The sequence below is a fragment of the Pseudorca crassidens genome, chromosome 16 (genome assembly GCF_039906515.1).
Source record: "Pseudorca crassidens isolate mPseCra1 chromosome 16, mPseCra1.hap1, whole genome shotgun sequence".
Classification (NCBI taxonomy): domain Eukaryota; kingdom Metazoa; phylum Chordata; class Mammalia; order Artiodactyla; family Delphinidae; genus Pseudorca; species Pseudorca crassidens.
Window position 1 is genome coordinate 80,365,929 of NC_090311.1, and position 16,331 is coordinate 80,382,259.

The window sequence follows — 16,331 nt, forward strand, 5'->3', positions numbered from 1 at the left end:
CAGAACCAGCCAGGGCCAAGAGAAACTCCCCCTTGCCTGCAGCTGAAAGCGTTTTGTGGTCACGGTACGTACATACGATGGTTACTATTACCTAACTGTAATATAGGGTAGCTCTCATGCCAGAGATATGCCAAGAACTATGGGAACATACGGAAGAAAAGTCATATTATCAGAGGAAAGAGGAGGGTGTCTGGGAAAACTCTGTTAACTGCCAGAAAAATTATCAGAAACTTGGAAGCAGGTAAAAGAAATTACTGGATGTTCTTTCAGTGCAGTGCCGAGCTTAACCTCTGACTGATGTTCTATTGACTGGGCTATTTTTACAACTCAGTAGGAGCAGAGGTTAACTTGTAGATTTTGTCTGGTGATGATGCAAATAACTGCTGTCTGGTGTAAAAGAAAATCCCAAAGGTTATGATTTACTGCCATATTGGGTTTGTATTTAGCCTAGCAATCTAATCCTAACATTTCTTTACTAAATTGACCATAAACACTTAGGTCCTCAAATTCTCATGTGAACCGATTTTAAGTGGTTCCCTCATTAATTAATAAGTTGAATAAAATCCTTGACACATGTTCATTTCACATAGGCAAGACAGCTATAATTTGCCTTTTTGAAAATTCAAGAACTTTAAAGAACCACCTGGTATTTGAAATGAGGAGTTCGAATTTGGTAGGCAAGACATCTATCCAATTGCTCATGCTAGGAATTTGAAACTTTTCTTGATATTGTGTTCTCCCTGACCCACCATATCCAGTCAAACACAAAATATCTTGTAAAACTCGTTATATATCCTTCTCAGAGTTATAGCTGAGAAATTTATATTCTAGGTTCTGGAACCAGCAAACTCCAGATGTGAATGAATCCCAGCTTATCACTTACTAGCCACATGAATTTTGGGAAAGTGACTTAATCTCTTTGAAGTCACAGCACCTTCACTGACAAAAATGGAAAAAATAATTATTCCTATTTCACAGGACAGTTAGGAAAAATTAAATACAAATAAATACAGAAAACACTTAAGCACAGGGCTCAGGACATAATAAATGCTCAACACACATGAGTGATGCTTTCTGTTCTCTCCATTTCCGCTGCCACCATCATTTCACGCCGAGGCTGCTACAATCCCTTGCTCGATCTTTCAGCGTCTCTGTTTGGCCCCTCTGGTCTACCTCATAGCAGGCAGATGTCTTTTTAAAAATGCACGGCTGACTATCATTCCCCTGCTTAAAATCCCTCAAAGGCTTTTCATCATTCTTAAAGTTACAGGTCAAAATCATAACATCCTCTTCAGTCCCCTGCAAATCAGAGTCTGGGCTCCTTGTGCCACGCTAGCCTCACTGTGCCCTGCTCTCCCATCACTCGCCGTGGTCTACACCAGGGCTCAGCAAACTTTTCCTAAGCAGTGCCACACAGTAAATATTTGAGTTTCTATGAGCCATATGGTCTGACGGAGCGAGAAAGCATTCCCACAAACACATAAATGTGTGTGCTCCAATGCGACTCTATTATGGATGCTGCAGTTTACCTTTCCTGCAATGTTCATGTGTCAGAAAGTCGTTTTTTCTAGTATTTAAATGTTCTTAGCTTGTGAGCTATACAAAACAGGTGGGAGGCTGGATTTGGCCCAGGGGGCAGAGTCAAGCCACACTGGTCTTTTTTCAATTCCTGGAAGAAACCAAGTTTCTTCGCAGGTGTTCCCTGCCTGTTCCCCTCGTGTTTGGTAAATTCCTACTTCGAGTCTCCATTTAAATGTTTCTTTGTGAGGAAGCTGTCTGTGATCTCCTTAGACCAGGAGACATCTCTCTACTAATCACTGTCACAGGACTTTTCCTTCACAGTAGTTCATAATTACAGCAAAAAAAATAAGCATTTGTTTAATTATTAGCTTAAGGCTGCCCCCAATACAATGTCAGCTCTCTATGTTGGGGGGAAGGAGTCAGCTGCCATCACTGTGACCACCCCCAAATGTGCACAGGAAAGGTACGTGGCAAATCTTTGCTGAATCAATGTCTTCTCTGTTTAAGATTACAAGTAACACATATGCGTTAGTATACGGTATTTGTTTTTCTCTTTCTGACTTATTTCACTCTGTACAACGGACTCTAGGTCCCTCCACATCTCTACAAATCTCTGCAAATGACCCAATTTTGTTCCTTTTTATGGCTGAGTAATATTCCATTGTATATACACGTGCCACATCTTCTTTATCCATTCCTCTGTTGAGAGACGCTTAGGTTGTTTCCATGTCCTGGCTATTGTAAATAGTGCTGCTATGAACACTGGGGTGCATGTGTCTTTTTGAATTATGGTTTTCTCTGGGTATATGCCCATATATGTGGAATCTAAAAAAATGGTATAGGTGATCCTATTTGCAAAGCAGAAATAGAGACACAGACATAGAAAACAAATGTATGGATACCAAGGGGGGAGGGGTGGGATGAATTGAGAGATGGGGATTGACATATATACACTATTGATACCATGTATAAAATAGATAACTAATGAGAACCTACTGTATAGCACAGGGAACTCTATTCAATGCTCTGTGGTGACCTAAATGGAAGGAAATCCAAAAAAGAGGGGATATGTGTATACGTATAGCTGATTCACTTTGCTGCACAGCAGAAACTAACACAACATTGTAAAGCAACTGTACTCCAATTAAAAGAAAAGATTACAAGTCACACAGGGGCAGAGATCATGTTGTGAAGACAAAGTGAATGGAAATGACGTGCCAGATGGGAGGCTCTGTCCATCTACCATCTACGTGAGCAAGAAAGACTTGACTGGGCAGAGCAGTTAAGGAAAGGAAAGAATGGATGCAAGAAAGCAGCTCATCAGGGCAGATGACGAACTGAACTGGGGGGAGGGGAAGCAGGTAGGAAAAGAAAGAAATATTCTTATCCAAAGATATGAAACAGCTTAGACCGAAGCGCGTGATAAAGGTTCAACTGGCCCCGTGGTTTGTCTGTACGCTGGGGATGAACCTCCGGCCCAGAGCAGAAGGAGGGCTGCTCTTGCAGGCCTCCGCACTAGAACACAGAATCAGGCCACGGCATCTGGATGGCAAACCATGGGGAACAAATGATGGGAAGAGAGACGCCAGGCACAGCTCAGGCAAACAGCACGGAAGGTTTTAAGGCCAAGGGCGAGTTACAAAGGCACAAGACTGGACTTCCACAATCCCTAAGATCTGGGGTGCTTCCGACCTTCTGAAAAAATCTAAAGACTTTCAGTCAGGGGGAAAAAAAGGCGCTCTGTGCTTTAGACATAAATAGAATATTCTTTATGATAAACACCCTTGTCCCTATGAAACGGGGAAAGCTTGATTCTGTCCTAGTTACACATTTAGGAAAACTTGGGCTGAACTGTGAAGGGGCCCTGGCCAATGTCCAGTTTTTCTCTGGACCGCTTGCTAGACGTGTTCTCAAGGTATCTGCTCATGGCAGGTTATCGTGTGGGCCACAGGCTTCTGAGTAAACCTGTACTTGCGTTTCCCCTGGCAATATTTATGGACACTGACGCGGCTCGGAGGGAGCCGTCGCTTCTGCAGCGGAAGCTGCAGTGTTCTTTGAAGAGTCCTGGTGGAGCTTTTGTCTTCCCTCCCTATGGCTGTGCACACACTCACTCACACTCACGCATCCCAGGCGGGACTCGGGCACTTCTGAAATGGCTCAAGTGAGAATACCAGGCTTTAGAGACACGCCGGCTTCTGAAAGCTTCAGAACCTCTTTGACCGGTTTTATATGTTCTAAAAACACAACTTTGGTTCAGAATGAACATAATACAGCAGGAGTGATACAAAGAGGTAACAATATAAAAATATCTGCCACGAGCGTTCTTTTTCGTTCTACAAATTCCAAGGATGCACAAAATATCATTTACAAACTCTTAGATTATGCTGTCTCGTTTTATAAGCATTTCTCTTCCTTATTCGCTAGCTATGCAGGATTGCCAGCAGGAATAATTACATTTGAGTTTTCCGGCAGTAAGTCACCATAGCTATAAGTAGCCATGAGAGTCAAAGCTACCATCAGTGATTCTGAAGGACAAAATTACAATACTTAGATAATTATTCACATTTAATAACAAATTTTTGAAAGATCCACAGGCATAAATATTAAGAACCAGTTTGTAGGAGTCTCAAATATGTTTCTGAGAAATTCTTTAAGCTAGTTACACATGGAAAAAAGCCTGCAAAAGGGGTTCAAGTAATTTGGTATGCTGAAAGGAAAGTATCGCCACCCCTCAATCTATCACCTATCAGCCGCTTCTTCCTTAAAAATGTACCATTAAATAGTACTAAAATCTGGTACCTCAAAGAATTTTCTAGCAGATGATAATATCAGAATCAGCTAACTCCCATGAACTTAATAAGGTACAAATAATTGCTTTCTCTACTCAGCAAGATTCCTGAAGGAGAAAAATAATTATTTTTTTAGTTATCATTCTTTTCTTTGGATCTTTGGATGTGTGTCCTACTTTGGGATGTTGGGCAAGTAATCCCTGGGTGTGTATGTGTGTGTATGTGTGTGTGTGGAGAGGGGAGTGTAGAGCTGGGGGATTCAAATGAGAAAAAGAGTTTCCCTAGTGGTACCAGTGTCACAACAATGTAGCACCATCTTGTGGGCAGAAGAGGTAACTGCCATCCTAAATTATAGAAGTTGCATTTCATTCCTTCAAAATGGATCAGGATTAGTAGATTTTATGCGTTATGTTTTAACTAGAATCTTTTATTAAGCGGCACAAGGTAAAGTAATGTGTAACTAAAAGGACCCCTCTATTCTCAGAAATAGAAAAGGCAAATAGTACAATCCAGGAATAATATAAATCTAGCAAAAACGGTAAAATATATTCAATTTGCGCTGAATAAATGCAAGGCATTAGGCCAAGCAACATTTGAGAAGAAGAACCTCGGGAATCCTGAGATATTTTATTGAATCACTCTCCCAGGAAGACTAAAGAATCACTGGAATGATTTCATTGTTTCCCCCAAGTTTATTTTCCATCAGTTTCTAATTAGCTCCCCCATCCAAAGTTTTGCAAGGCAATCAATAAATATTAATTATGGTAACATAGTCACAGCACAGATAGAAGAATGCTGATACAGCTCAGGACTGGAGAAGAAAACTCACACTGAGCGCCGCTCTGAATTTTTCTATCATCTATATTGAAAGCAGAAGCCTCGTCATACAGAAAATATTTTAAATTATGTCTGACATATCAGACCGTCCAGTGAATGGTCCTTCGAGTTACACTTTGGCTAAAAGCAAATATTAGAAAAGAACCTGGAAAAGTACCTTTTTTGTTCCCAGAGAGGGCGAAGGTAAAATGAATTAAGGACCCATTGCCTGTTCTCACCTCATCAAAACACATAATCAATAATGTATACTGTGTACTCCTGGCTACCCCATTCCAGCAATTTTCTGATCAGTTGAGGACTTCTGCCATAACCTAAAAGATCACAGTATGCTGCAAGGCTTCTAGGATTTTGCAGTAAGTATTTTTACAAGACAATTTATACATACTTTATATAAAACAAAACTGTTGTTACTGTTATTTAAGTCAAATTTCCACACCATTATCAAACACCTCAGGAAAACACTAGAATCCACGAGGAGCAATCTAAGATGTAATACATACAGAGAGAGACACAGAGAGAGGTAGAAACAGATATATAGACCTTACTGCACATTCTATACAGGTGCAGCCAGCTCTGAGTTCTGTCACAGTCCTTCCCTGGTAGAAAGAGCTGCAAAACACAGGCAGACATCTGGTGTCCCCTTAAGCAAAGTGTAACACATAACATCAAAGAACTTGATTTCGTGAACTAACATATGTTTGCTCTTTTGCATTCTGTTTAGTGTCTCCTAACACGTATTCCTTCTATGTTATTGTCACAATGGTTCAGAAATATTTTTAAAAGTTTCCCTAGAATTACTGGTTCGTTCTCATACCTCAACGATTTTGAACCCTCAGATGAAAGTGGGCGTGTAACCGAGGCACTAGATACACTTTGCTGAGGGTGTGAATAGCAACCTTAGTGCCCCAGATCACAGCCCCGCGATCCTTGTGGAAGCAATAACTTAGTGACAAAACCTAAGTATGTTCAGATTTTAAAAGGTAATTGCAGCCAGACAGTTGTGATGACTAATGAAAAGTTGGCTTAAATTACAATTTTAAAATATACGTCTGTTCTTTAGGTTCACAACTTTGATCTGGTTAAAAAATTAGGTACTAAGATTGTTTTAAGTTAAATGTTCAATTGGACTTTTTCTCCCCCAAATAAAATGAAATCCTAACTGTTGTATAATGTTAAATACATAGACAAATAATCAGCTCTTTGCTGCTAATTGACCTTGCACTTGTACCTTTTAATTTATTCCACTTTTCTTGCTATTACGATTAGAAACAAGAAGTTCGCCCTGGGTAGGGTGAAAGAAATCATTTCTTCACTGTTTTCATGTTTCTTAATTGTTTACACGTTTTGAGTAAGATAGTTCTGGGCTGGATTTTCACCATGCCGAGTGATGCCGGTTCAGTGCAATCAGCTAAAGAGCAATTAGTTCTGCTTTGATTTCCAAAGGAGTAAATCAGTGTCTCCACTAACAGGAGAGGATGCTTGGGGTGGGATTCCCAGCACACAGTGGCCTGCGGTGCACTCCCTCCCTAGGCTGTTTCACCCGTGAAAACTCATTAGGTCGTTACTATGACCACGAACTGAAGCAAGAGATGAAGATCTCATTCGTTCGATGCTTTAAAAGCTCACTCCCCCAGTTCTGATGAAACAAAGAAGCGCGCGGGAGGGATGACCACCCGGGTCTTAGGGAACATGGGGACAAGATCGTACCTGAAGGTAAACTGATCCGACGCCCGTCTTTGAGCTTCAGGCGGCTCCTCTTAAACTTGCCCTTCCTCTTCTTGACGTTGGGCCTCTCCTGGCTCAGCTGGAAGATGAGGATGTTGAGCTCGCGCTCCAGCACGTCGATCTCCCGCGCGGCCAGCTGCTGCTCCCGCCGCCTGAGCAGCTCCTCCTGTGACTTCTGCTGCAGGGCGGCCCGCGTCAGCTCTTCCTCCCGGGACCGCAGCTCCTGCCGCAGGGGACAGCGTCAGCGTCACCTCGGGCTGCCGCGTCCCGCGCAGCTCCGCCGCCCGCCCGCTGCAGGTCCCCCGGACCACGCCCCCTGCAGCCAAGACGGGCCGCGCTGGACCTCAGCACATCAGGGACTCGCACGCGCACAAGGCTCCCTCTGGCCCTTCTAGGGTTTTTATGTTTCATGGTTTTGGGGGTGTTTTTTAGGGGGGCGGGGCGGGGGGGCATCCTGCTTTATTAGGGGCCGTAAGCATCATTAAGTGGCAGGTTTTGAGCCTTACCATGTGGTTGCTCAGATTTGCCCTTCTTCATGGAAGGCTCTTTACGAAATTTTTTGGGTTTTTTTTGGTGGTACGCGGGCCTCTCACTGTTGTGGCCTCTCCCGTTGCGGAGCACCGGCTCCGGACGCGCAGGCTCAGTGGCCATGGCTCACGGGCCCAGCCGCTCCGCGGCACGTGGGATCTTCCCGGACCGGGGCGCGAACCCGTGTCCCCTTCATCGGCAGGCGGACTGTCAACCACTGCGCCGCCAGGGAAGCCCATGGAAGGTTCTTTATGAGATTTTTACCCACCTTTTTCCAAGCCCAACTCAAAAGAAGGCAGATAAGCACCCCTGAGGCCGAGGCCCAGCGGGCTAATCCCGGGACACGGGCAGGCTGCACCTCATCCACAGGGACGCACACAGGACACCTGGCCACAGCGTCAGGTGTGAAGAGCGCCAAGCTGTGGGCCCCAGGGCCCATCTGTCTGTGGCCCTTCTGGTTTTATGGCCCGAAAAGGGTCATCACACTCTGTTATCGTCTCTGGCTTGTACAATCACCTGACACGTAAGACGGGCATCAACACACAGCGACCAAGTACCGATGTTAAAGTCCCATTTAAAATGAAAGCCAAAAGGGAAAGCTTGACTAATGAAAGGATAGTTCTTCTCGTCGCAAAGACTGTGGCGGTTCCGATGTCTTTCCTTAGGGTATTTAAGAATCTGCTTAGGGAATTAACACACCGTGGTGGAGAGGTTAAGGGGAAAAACAAGGCGAACGTGACAGGGGTCAGGTGAAGGCCCATGAGAAATGAACACGCAACATCGCTAAAACGATAAGCTGCTGGAAAATACAGTCAGTACACAGAGAACTTATCAGGATCCCACGGATGGGTGGAAACCGTCACTTTATACACAGATATCATGAATTAGCTAACAAAAGTCCCTCTGTTGTGATACTGACTGATTAAAATGTAACTTCCTCTCGGTTTTGGTTTTAGAATGATTGCACTTGTAAGAAATAGAAAATCTATGAAGAATACTTTTATTCCTATTAATTTATTCAGTAGTAAAACTGAGAACTCTATTGTTTTTAATCTACATCCGCATTCTTGTTTCATTTCTGTAAAGTGTTCCGTCCTGTACCAGAGACATAAATATTCCTTTCTGTGCTGAACTGCTTTCTCTTCCCGACTAGCCTGCCATAAATCAAGCACTCCCATAGAAAGCAAGGCATCTGCAAACTTTTAGTTCCACCGCTCCAGACAAAGCTAATCTTAGGATATCCTAATGCCAAACACTTTGTGAGAAACTCCGCCTTCTCAGGTGGAGCTCTGGGCTGTGAGCTTTGAGAGCTATGAGTATGGTGTGAACATGTCACACTCTATTACAAGCAGGCCGCTTTCCAGAGGCCACCTCAAGAGTACTGACGTGTGAAGAGACAGTGCAAGACAGAGGCTCACGGAAGGAACGAGAGCTGGGCCACGGGACTGGAGTCATAAAGGAAAATAAACGTGGAGGGCCATCCTCCCACAGACAAATGTGATAACATCAAGAAGAAAAGGAGAGCCCTAAAAATAAAGGTTCTTTATTCAGATCAAACCAATTCTGAACTTACGGTAATTCTACCAAAGTGGACCGAAAGTCACCTCTGAAACATTCTTTATTTTTTCTAAACAACCTTCATAAACGAAATGGCAGGAGAAATGATTTTCTTAAGACCAACTGATATTCAAATTACTTCTGCTAATAAGCATCAGCTGATTTTTATAGAACAGTATTTCTTCATTACATTGTGCCAGATATAAATGACTATTTATTACTTGAAAGGAAAAAAAAGAAAATGTTACCTGTGAAAAAAAATTCTGGAATCCATTATTTAACTGGTGGCTTTCTTCAACCAGTTTGTCCAAATTGGAGATTTTACTGTAGTGTATTTGGGGACAGAGGCTCATTTCCAGTCAGCTTCTAATTTCTAACTCATTACCGTCTGCCCTTTTGTTAAGATATTACTTTTCAGTCGTGTAGATAACAATCCAATTAGCTATTGTGAAATGAAATGGCATGAGGAAGAGATAAAGGCAGTAACTTCACTTAGGCTTTTTGTGTTACTGCTACAGTAATTGCATAAGAAACCATTTTAAATTCCAGGTCCCAAACCAAAATGTGAATCTCCTTGCAATGACTTTATAAATTAAAAAAAAAAAAAAAATCACTTGCCTAAGACTTCGTAAGAGAAAAAACTATCATCAAAGAGAAAGCAGCCAAAGGACTCTTCCTTCTGAATGAATTTTAAAACATGCAAAAGTGTGTAAAAAAAAAAAAGTCTGGGGTGTTAGAAGCCCTTTGGATACTTTGAAATTATGAAGCACACAAAAACATTCTTTTGGTCGCTGAGATCACTCCTCAAGTACTACGTGTTTAATTGCTCGGCACAGGCCACTTAATAATGGAAAATCCAAATTCCTGGCAGTAGGTGTTAATCATTAACAGTGACAGGCCTTCGTACAGTGGTTCAAAGACAGGTGCACGCACCCAGTGCACAGAGACAGACACACAGAGATAAGAAGCCAGGAATCTGGGGAGGAACCGGTATCTATGGAGGCTACAGTTTACTGAATAACACAGAGCACGGCCAAGTCACTGACCATTAATTCCAAGTCTGACGCCTCCTACCTTAAGCAATCAGTGAACAAGAAAGGGAGATAGAGCACGTCTACTTTAGTGCTTTTGACTCCATCAAAAAAGATGCAATTAGAAACCTTGGGGGAAAAAATAAAGGACTATATATTCTTTAATTGTAAATCAAAGGCTCACAAGATACCATAAATGCTGTACTTCAAAAAGCACTGCACAGAAATCACGTAAAAAGAAAAAGAAAAGATACCACTAGAACGAAAATGAATCCAAAGAACAACAAAGAAACTACTTTTAAGACTTCAAAATGGAGAAAGAGGAGCCATCCATTCTTTTCTTTTTTTTTTAACATCCTTATTGGAGTATAATTGCTTTACAATGGCGTGTTAGTTTCTGCTGTACAACAAAGCGAATCAGCTGTACAGATACATATGTTCCCGAGTCATCCATTCTTGAAGCATGCTTTTTTTGATTTTTACACCGCACATGTTAAGAATGAACTCACTGAATGTGCCTCTATCCTACAGTTTCATAAATAATTATCAAGAATTAAAAATAAGAGTTTAAAATAATAATAGTTATTAATAACATTGCTTCCACACTTAAAATTCTGTGATTTCAAGTCTTATCCTTCCTCCAAGTCCTCTCCCACTCCCAAATGTTTTTACTTTGGTTATTAAACATCTAATTTTAGAATTCCCGAAAACCATTTGGGGAGGTGTATAAAAACAAAACAAAACAAAAAACAGACTCTTTCCTCTGTCATTTTAAGTCAACGAAATGTATTAAAGTATCTAAAAGACATATGAACAATATCACTGACAGTAATCCTTCAAAGAACTGCAGGATTTAAAAAGTAACGCGCTCAGTCCTTTTCCAGTATGACTACGGCTCAGAGCCCCGTTTCCCAAACGCCTGGGCCGGGGATGGGGAGGGCGGTGCTGTTGGGAGCCTGCCCGGCTTCCAGCAAAGCCACAGCTTCCTCTGCTGTCAGGCTAGCACTGTTAGCGCCTGTGAAGTGGCGCACAGGCTCTGAGCCCCGGGGGGGGGCCTCACTCGTGCAAGCCCACACCACCCCGAGGGACCGAGACAGCATCTCTGTGACACTTCACTGTGGGAGGCGCTGGCAGAACGGTCTTGGTCAGCAAGTGGCAGAGCCCCAAGCCCAACGAGACAGCCTGGCTGGAGCCCTCGGTCTGAACCACTTCTCTAGACTGCTGGAGATTCCGGCATTCCGCTAAAGACGGAATATAACGAGGGGGCAGGGCCGGCCATAGGTTTGTAGACGTCCATACAGTCACCCCTGCGGTCTGCCTGAACTCCTGGAGGGCAGGGAGCAGAACAGCTGAAGCAGAGTCCACTGTGCTGTGGACCACCAGCTCAGCTCCAAGTGCTGGCAAGTTGTTGACTCAGAGACCAGATAGATCTTCATCCCTGGAGCATTCAGCCGAGAGGTCCTCCTACTTCTGGTTCTTCTGAAAACAACCTGAAACACAGTTCCTCCCTCCAAGGTCCTTCCAGCACCGAGGACAGCCCTGCGCTCCCCGCCCCTTTCTGTGTTCACTTCTCTTCTCTGTAGGCTCAGATGTGCAGGCTCCTCTCCCGCCTTCCTGGCCGTCCACCTGGGGAAGCTCTTTAAAACATGGTGCCTATAATCAAACGTGATGCTCAGGATAAGATCTGAAGAGACTCAAACGGGACTGACTATTTTTTATTATATGAACTCTATGTACTTATCAGTGGGGTCAGGGTCTAAGGTTGCATTTGCCAGTTTTGAATTTTTAAACCCACAAAATACTGAAAAATCTAAGGAAGAGAGTGAATTACCTATAAGTCTGCTATTTGAAAAATATGGCTTACCAAAAAAAAAGAAAGAAAAAAAGGATTTTAACAGCTCACAGATTTCTCCCTAACCTTTATTTTTAATTTTAACTTAGTTAAAATTATGAAATATTTAAAATATACTACGATTAGAGAGAATAGCAAATACCCATGCACTTACTATCAACACCTAATAGATGCGAAATTTTTACCATATCTGTTTCAGGTCTGTTAAAGTCCTAGGCGCATCATATCTAATCCCATCCCCTCCCTCTTCAGATCTGCTGTCCTTAAGTTGGTCTGTATCCTTCCCCTGTCTATACTTTCAGTCTTTTTGTACATTTGAATAATATTATTGTTTTTTTTTAAAGTACTTGATCCATCACTACCATTTTCTTTTTGTTTTTAATTAATTAACTTATTTATTTATTTAGGCTGCGTTGGGTCTTCGTTGCTGCGCGTGGGCCTTCTCTAGTTGCGGCGAGCGGGGGCTACTCTTCGTCGTGGTGCGCGGGCTTCTCATCGCGGTGGCTTCTCTTGTTGCAGAGCATGGGCTCTAGGTGCGCGGGCTTCAGCAATTGTGGCTCGCGGGATGTCATGGAGCACAGGCCTAGTTGCTCTGCGGCATATGGGATCTTCCCGGACTAGGGCTCGAACCCGTGTCCCCTAGGTTGGCAGGCGGATTCTTTTTTTTTTGCGGTACGCGGGCCTCTCACTGCTGCGGCCCCTCCCGTTGCGGAGCACAGGCTCCGGACGCGCAGGCTCAGCGGCCATGGCTCACGGGCCCAGCCGCTCCGCGGCATGTGGGATCTTCCCGGACCAGGGCACGAACCCGTGTCGCCTGCATTGGCAGGCGGACTCTCAACCACTGCGCCACCAGGGAAGTCCCTGAATAGTATTGTTTTATGTGGTTTTATAAATTTACATAATGTGATTATCCTTCTGCAACTGCTTTTTCTGCCCAGTATTATGCCTGAGACTTACTCATGTTGAAACATACAGCTGGAGTTTACTTATCTTAAGTACTGTACAGATTTCCACTATATGAATATACAGTCGTTTAGGCACCTATTCCCCTATTAATGGATATTGGGGTTGTTTCCAGTTTTTCACTATTACAAACAATACTTCAGAGTGAATGACCTTAACCTCCTTGTGCATAACGTGTGGGAGTTTCTCAAGATTATATAACCAGAAGTTAAACAGCTGAGTCGTCTGCCTCTTTCATAGCATAAGATTCAAAGAAGGACTCATGGCATTTATCCACTTTTAAATTCCCTTTTCACTTAAAAATATGACAATAAAATAATAATTGCTAATATCTCTTACCTATTAAAATACATATTAGGAACATGTTAAGAAACTTTACTTAGGTATTTATTGTATTTACTGAATGTCTACCATGGGCCAAGTACTTTGTTCAGTGCTGTGGATGAACACGACCAAGAATGAAACAGTATAGTTCCTGAACTTAACCAGCAGAAAAGGCAGACCAAAGACACATAAAGACGCAGATAATAATAAAGTATGACTCAGTGTGGGCATGATAAGGGAGGCGCAGGACACTGTGACACACTTTACGTGGTACGAGAGGATAAGGGAAGGGAGCTCTGGGAGCCTGAGAATGAAGAAGCAGCACCTGTGAGGAGGGGATAAAAGCCAGGGCGGGGTCGGAGGAAAGAATATACATGAAGGCTGGAAGTCAGGAGCGTGGCGTTAAGGGAACTTGAAGGAATTCAGTCTGGCTGGAGAAAAAGTGAGGTTCAACATGGAAGGACAAGGAAGTTAATGAGGAAAAGGGATTGGCCACTGAAGTGAGGTGGGCCTGATTTGCGTTTTAGAAGGCTCACTGGTGGCGGCGAGGGGCTCAGTTAGGGGAGCAAGGCTGGATGCGAGGCACCCGGGTAGGATGCTGCTGCAGTACTGCAGGTGATGAGTGGGGACAACAGGGGTCAGGGGAGTGAATTACCACTGAAGGTCTCTGTCACAGAGAAGACCACATCTTCAAGACCTTTGAGACTGGGTACCTAAGAGAACAGTAATCTCATTACTACACAAAGGAAGCAGACGGAGGGAAGGCAGAGGTTGGTTGGAAAGTGTTGCCAGTACATCAAGCCCCCTTTTAAAACCCGTCAACAAGATCCAAATCCCGAGCCTGGCCGGCAAGGACCACGCAAGGATACACAGGCTGCCACGTCCATCTGCGTATCCCAGCGCTCTAACACGCTTCCCAGCACACAGCAGACATTTAATACGTTTGCTGGAAGGAAATTCTAACGCTGGAACTCAGAAAAATGTCCCCAAAGACAAGCTCTTAAACTGTATTTTTTTTCCAGTGAACAATTTGCCCTTTGGGGAATACCTATGACATACATTGTATTCGTTCCCAATTCAGCCTGATAACAGAAGCAAGTTGCTCACGGATAGAATCTGGGCATATGATATCTTGGCTTCACGCACAGAAGTATAGACACTAGCTCAAGAAATGTTTATACATATGTATTCAAACCACATCTCTTCATGCCCTCTTTTGCCCTTTCCTCTGCCCTTAGGTTGGCTATAGGCCTTCAGTATTACTGTCAATGTGAGAGTCTAGTGACATAAAGGAGAGCCATACTACATAAGTCAAGGTAATTTAACATGGGAGAAGGACTCAGCTATGTCATAATCCCATGTTTCCATGACGTACACTGGAATAAGCAAATGGACTCTTTATTTAGCAAAGCATTACTGCCTACTGAAAAAGAATTCTATTTTAGAATCACAAATATATGAGGTATAAAAGTTCCTTTCTGGACAATTACATGGCTTTGTAAAGGTTATCAATAACCTGCAATGTTGTACTTTAGCCCAGACATTTGTTGCCAAGTACAAGAAGTTAACCTACTGAACAATTATACACCTCAGACAACCGGAATAAACCTTGAGTCATCAGAATGCTCAAGTACTACAAAACTATCTTCTAAGAAGTAAATACTGCCTAATACTTACTATGCGTGAAGCGTAGTACCATGCCCTGACCTTGGGGGCTTCAGTGACTGCTGACAGTCAGCTGTCACCAGGAGCTCACTGTACAACTACCTGCCTTCCAATCAGGTGTGCTTCTGCTTCTCCTACTTCACACTTTGTATGTGGTTAATATATATGTAGCTTCAGCACATTTAACATTCAGGTTTATTGTCTTTCTTCTTCTTAAAATACATAAACCAAACAGAGCTTCACTCATCATATTAAGAAATTCAAAAATTACACAATTTCCCAGCTTCTCCAACAAAGCAACGCCTTGGAGATAAAAGGGTGGGGGGAAAGGAGGAGGGACTGGTATAAAAGAAGCTTTAAAAGACCTAACTGAAAACATGAAGCCCTCATTTAAATCCTGATTGGCACCAACCAACTGGAAGAAGACATCTTTGAGGCAAACTGTGACATTTGGGTATGGAGTATCACACGGTATCCAGGAATTACTTATTTTTTTAAGATAATAATGGCAAGAAAGATATTTTAAAAATTCCTACCAGTTAGAGATGCATACTGAAGCATTTAAAGGTAAAATGACGAGAGTCTAGGTTTTAAGTTAAAATACTGCAGTTAAAAAAAATGATAATGGGAAAAAGAAATGAACAAAGTGACAAAATACTGACAATTATTGAAGCTGGTTAATGTATACTAAGTGTTTAGTATGCCACTCTCTCTCCTTTTTAAAAAATTTTTTTACGTTTGAAAATTCCTCTATTGTTTTCCAATTATATGTTTTGAGTACAGTTCTGTTTCGTTTTGTTTTGCCTGGAAGGGAAGAATCAACAAGTCCGAAAATATTTTAACATAATGCTGACAGTGGTTCTTGACTCAGGTTTTCCACAATCTCCGTAAGCGTGAGCACATTATGCAATTAATATATATCACTCACCTTTTCCTTTGTTCTCAACTCATCAAACATCTGTTGAATTTCCAGCTTCCAGTCATCTTGCATGGAATGAAAAGATTCTTGAGGCATTTCAGTCATAACTGCCTTTTCAATTGCAGTCAATTGTTCAAGAATTAAGGCAAATGATGGACGAATATGAGGGTCCTGTTGCCAGCATTCTAAAATAAACAAGAACCACAGTAAGTCCATTTCTCAGCGTAGTTCAGATTATCAGCCCATGTTGACTGTGTCTGCTGAAGATTTTAAACATCAATTGATAATGATTTTGCAAATTTTATTTTATACAGTGTCTGTGTCGGCAGCCTGTGTAATAATTACTATTAGACGAGGCTCTTGTATTCTGCATTATTTGACATTAGTATGTGGATGTGTGTTTTCTCTGCCTTACCATGTACCATGAACTCTGTCCACCTAAGCTGCCCTGGCCACATGACTTACAGATACAGAGTTCTATAACTCAACCCAAGAAAACCAAAGTCTCTAAAATGGTACAGTCACAAGAGAGGTTCTAAGAAATAGTCTAATAAGTAAGGTAACTTGCTGCTTACAAAAAGAGTTACTTAACAATTTTTTAAAAATAAGATCAAAATAGA

At 42.5% G+C, this 16,331-nt stretch overlaps 1 protein-coding gene and 1 long non-coding RNA gene across 7 annotated transcripts in view; one reads left to right on the forward strand and one right to left on the reverse strand.

The window, feature by feature from the left end:
* Positions 1 to 16,331, forward strand: part of LOC137209416 (uncharacterized) — a 426,966-nt gene that overhangs the window by 97,719 nt on the left and 312,916 nt on the right. The gene's annotated exons all lie outside the window — the stretch shown is intronic.
* The window catches only part of MAP3K21 (mitogen-activated protein kinase kinase kinase 21), a 72,908-nt gene that overhangs the window by 34,009 nt on the left and 22,568 nt on the right, over positions 1 to 16,331 (reverse strand). For all 6 annotated transcript variants that reach the window (XR_010936048.1, XM_067711078.1, XM_067711077.1 and 3 more), the window contains exons 4-5: positions 15,721 to 15,896; positions 6,855 to 7,095 (exon numbers count right to left, since the gene is read on the reverse strand). Coding sequence is in view for 5 of the 6 variants with exons in the window: in XM_067711078.1 (XP_067567179.1) it covers positions 6,855 to 7,095; positions 15,721 to 15,896 (417 nt within the window). In the remaining variant the exon portion in view is untranslated. The remainder of the gene's footprint in view (positions 1 to 6,854; positions 7,096 to 15,720; positions 15,897 to 16,331) is intronic.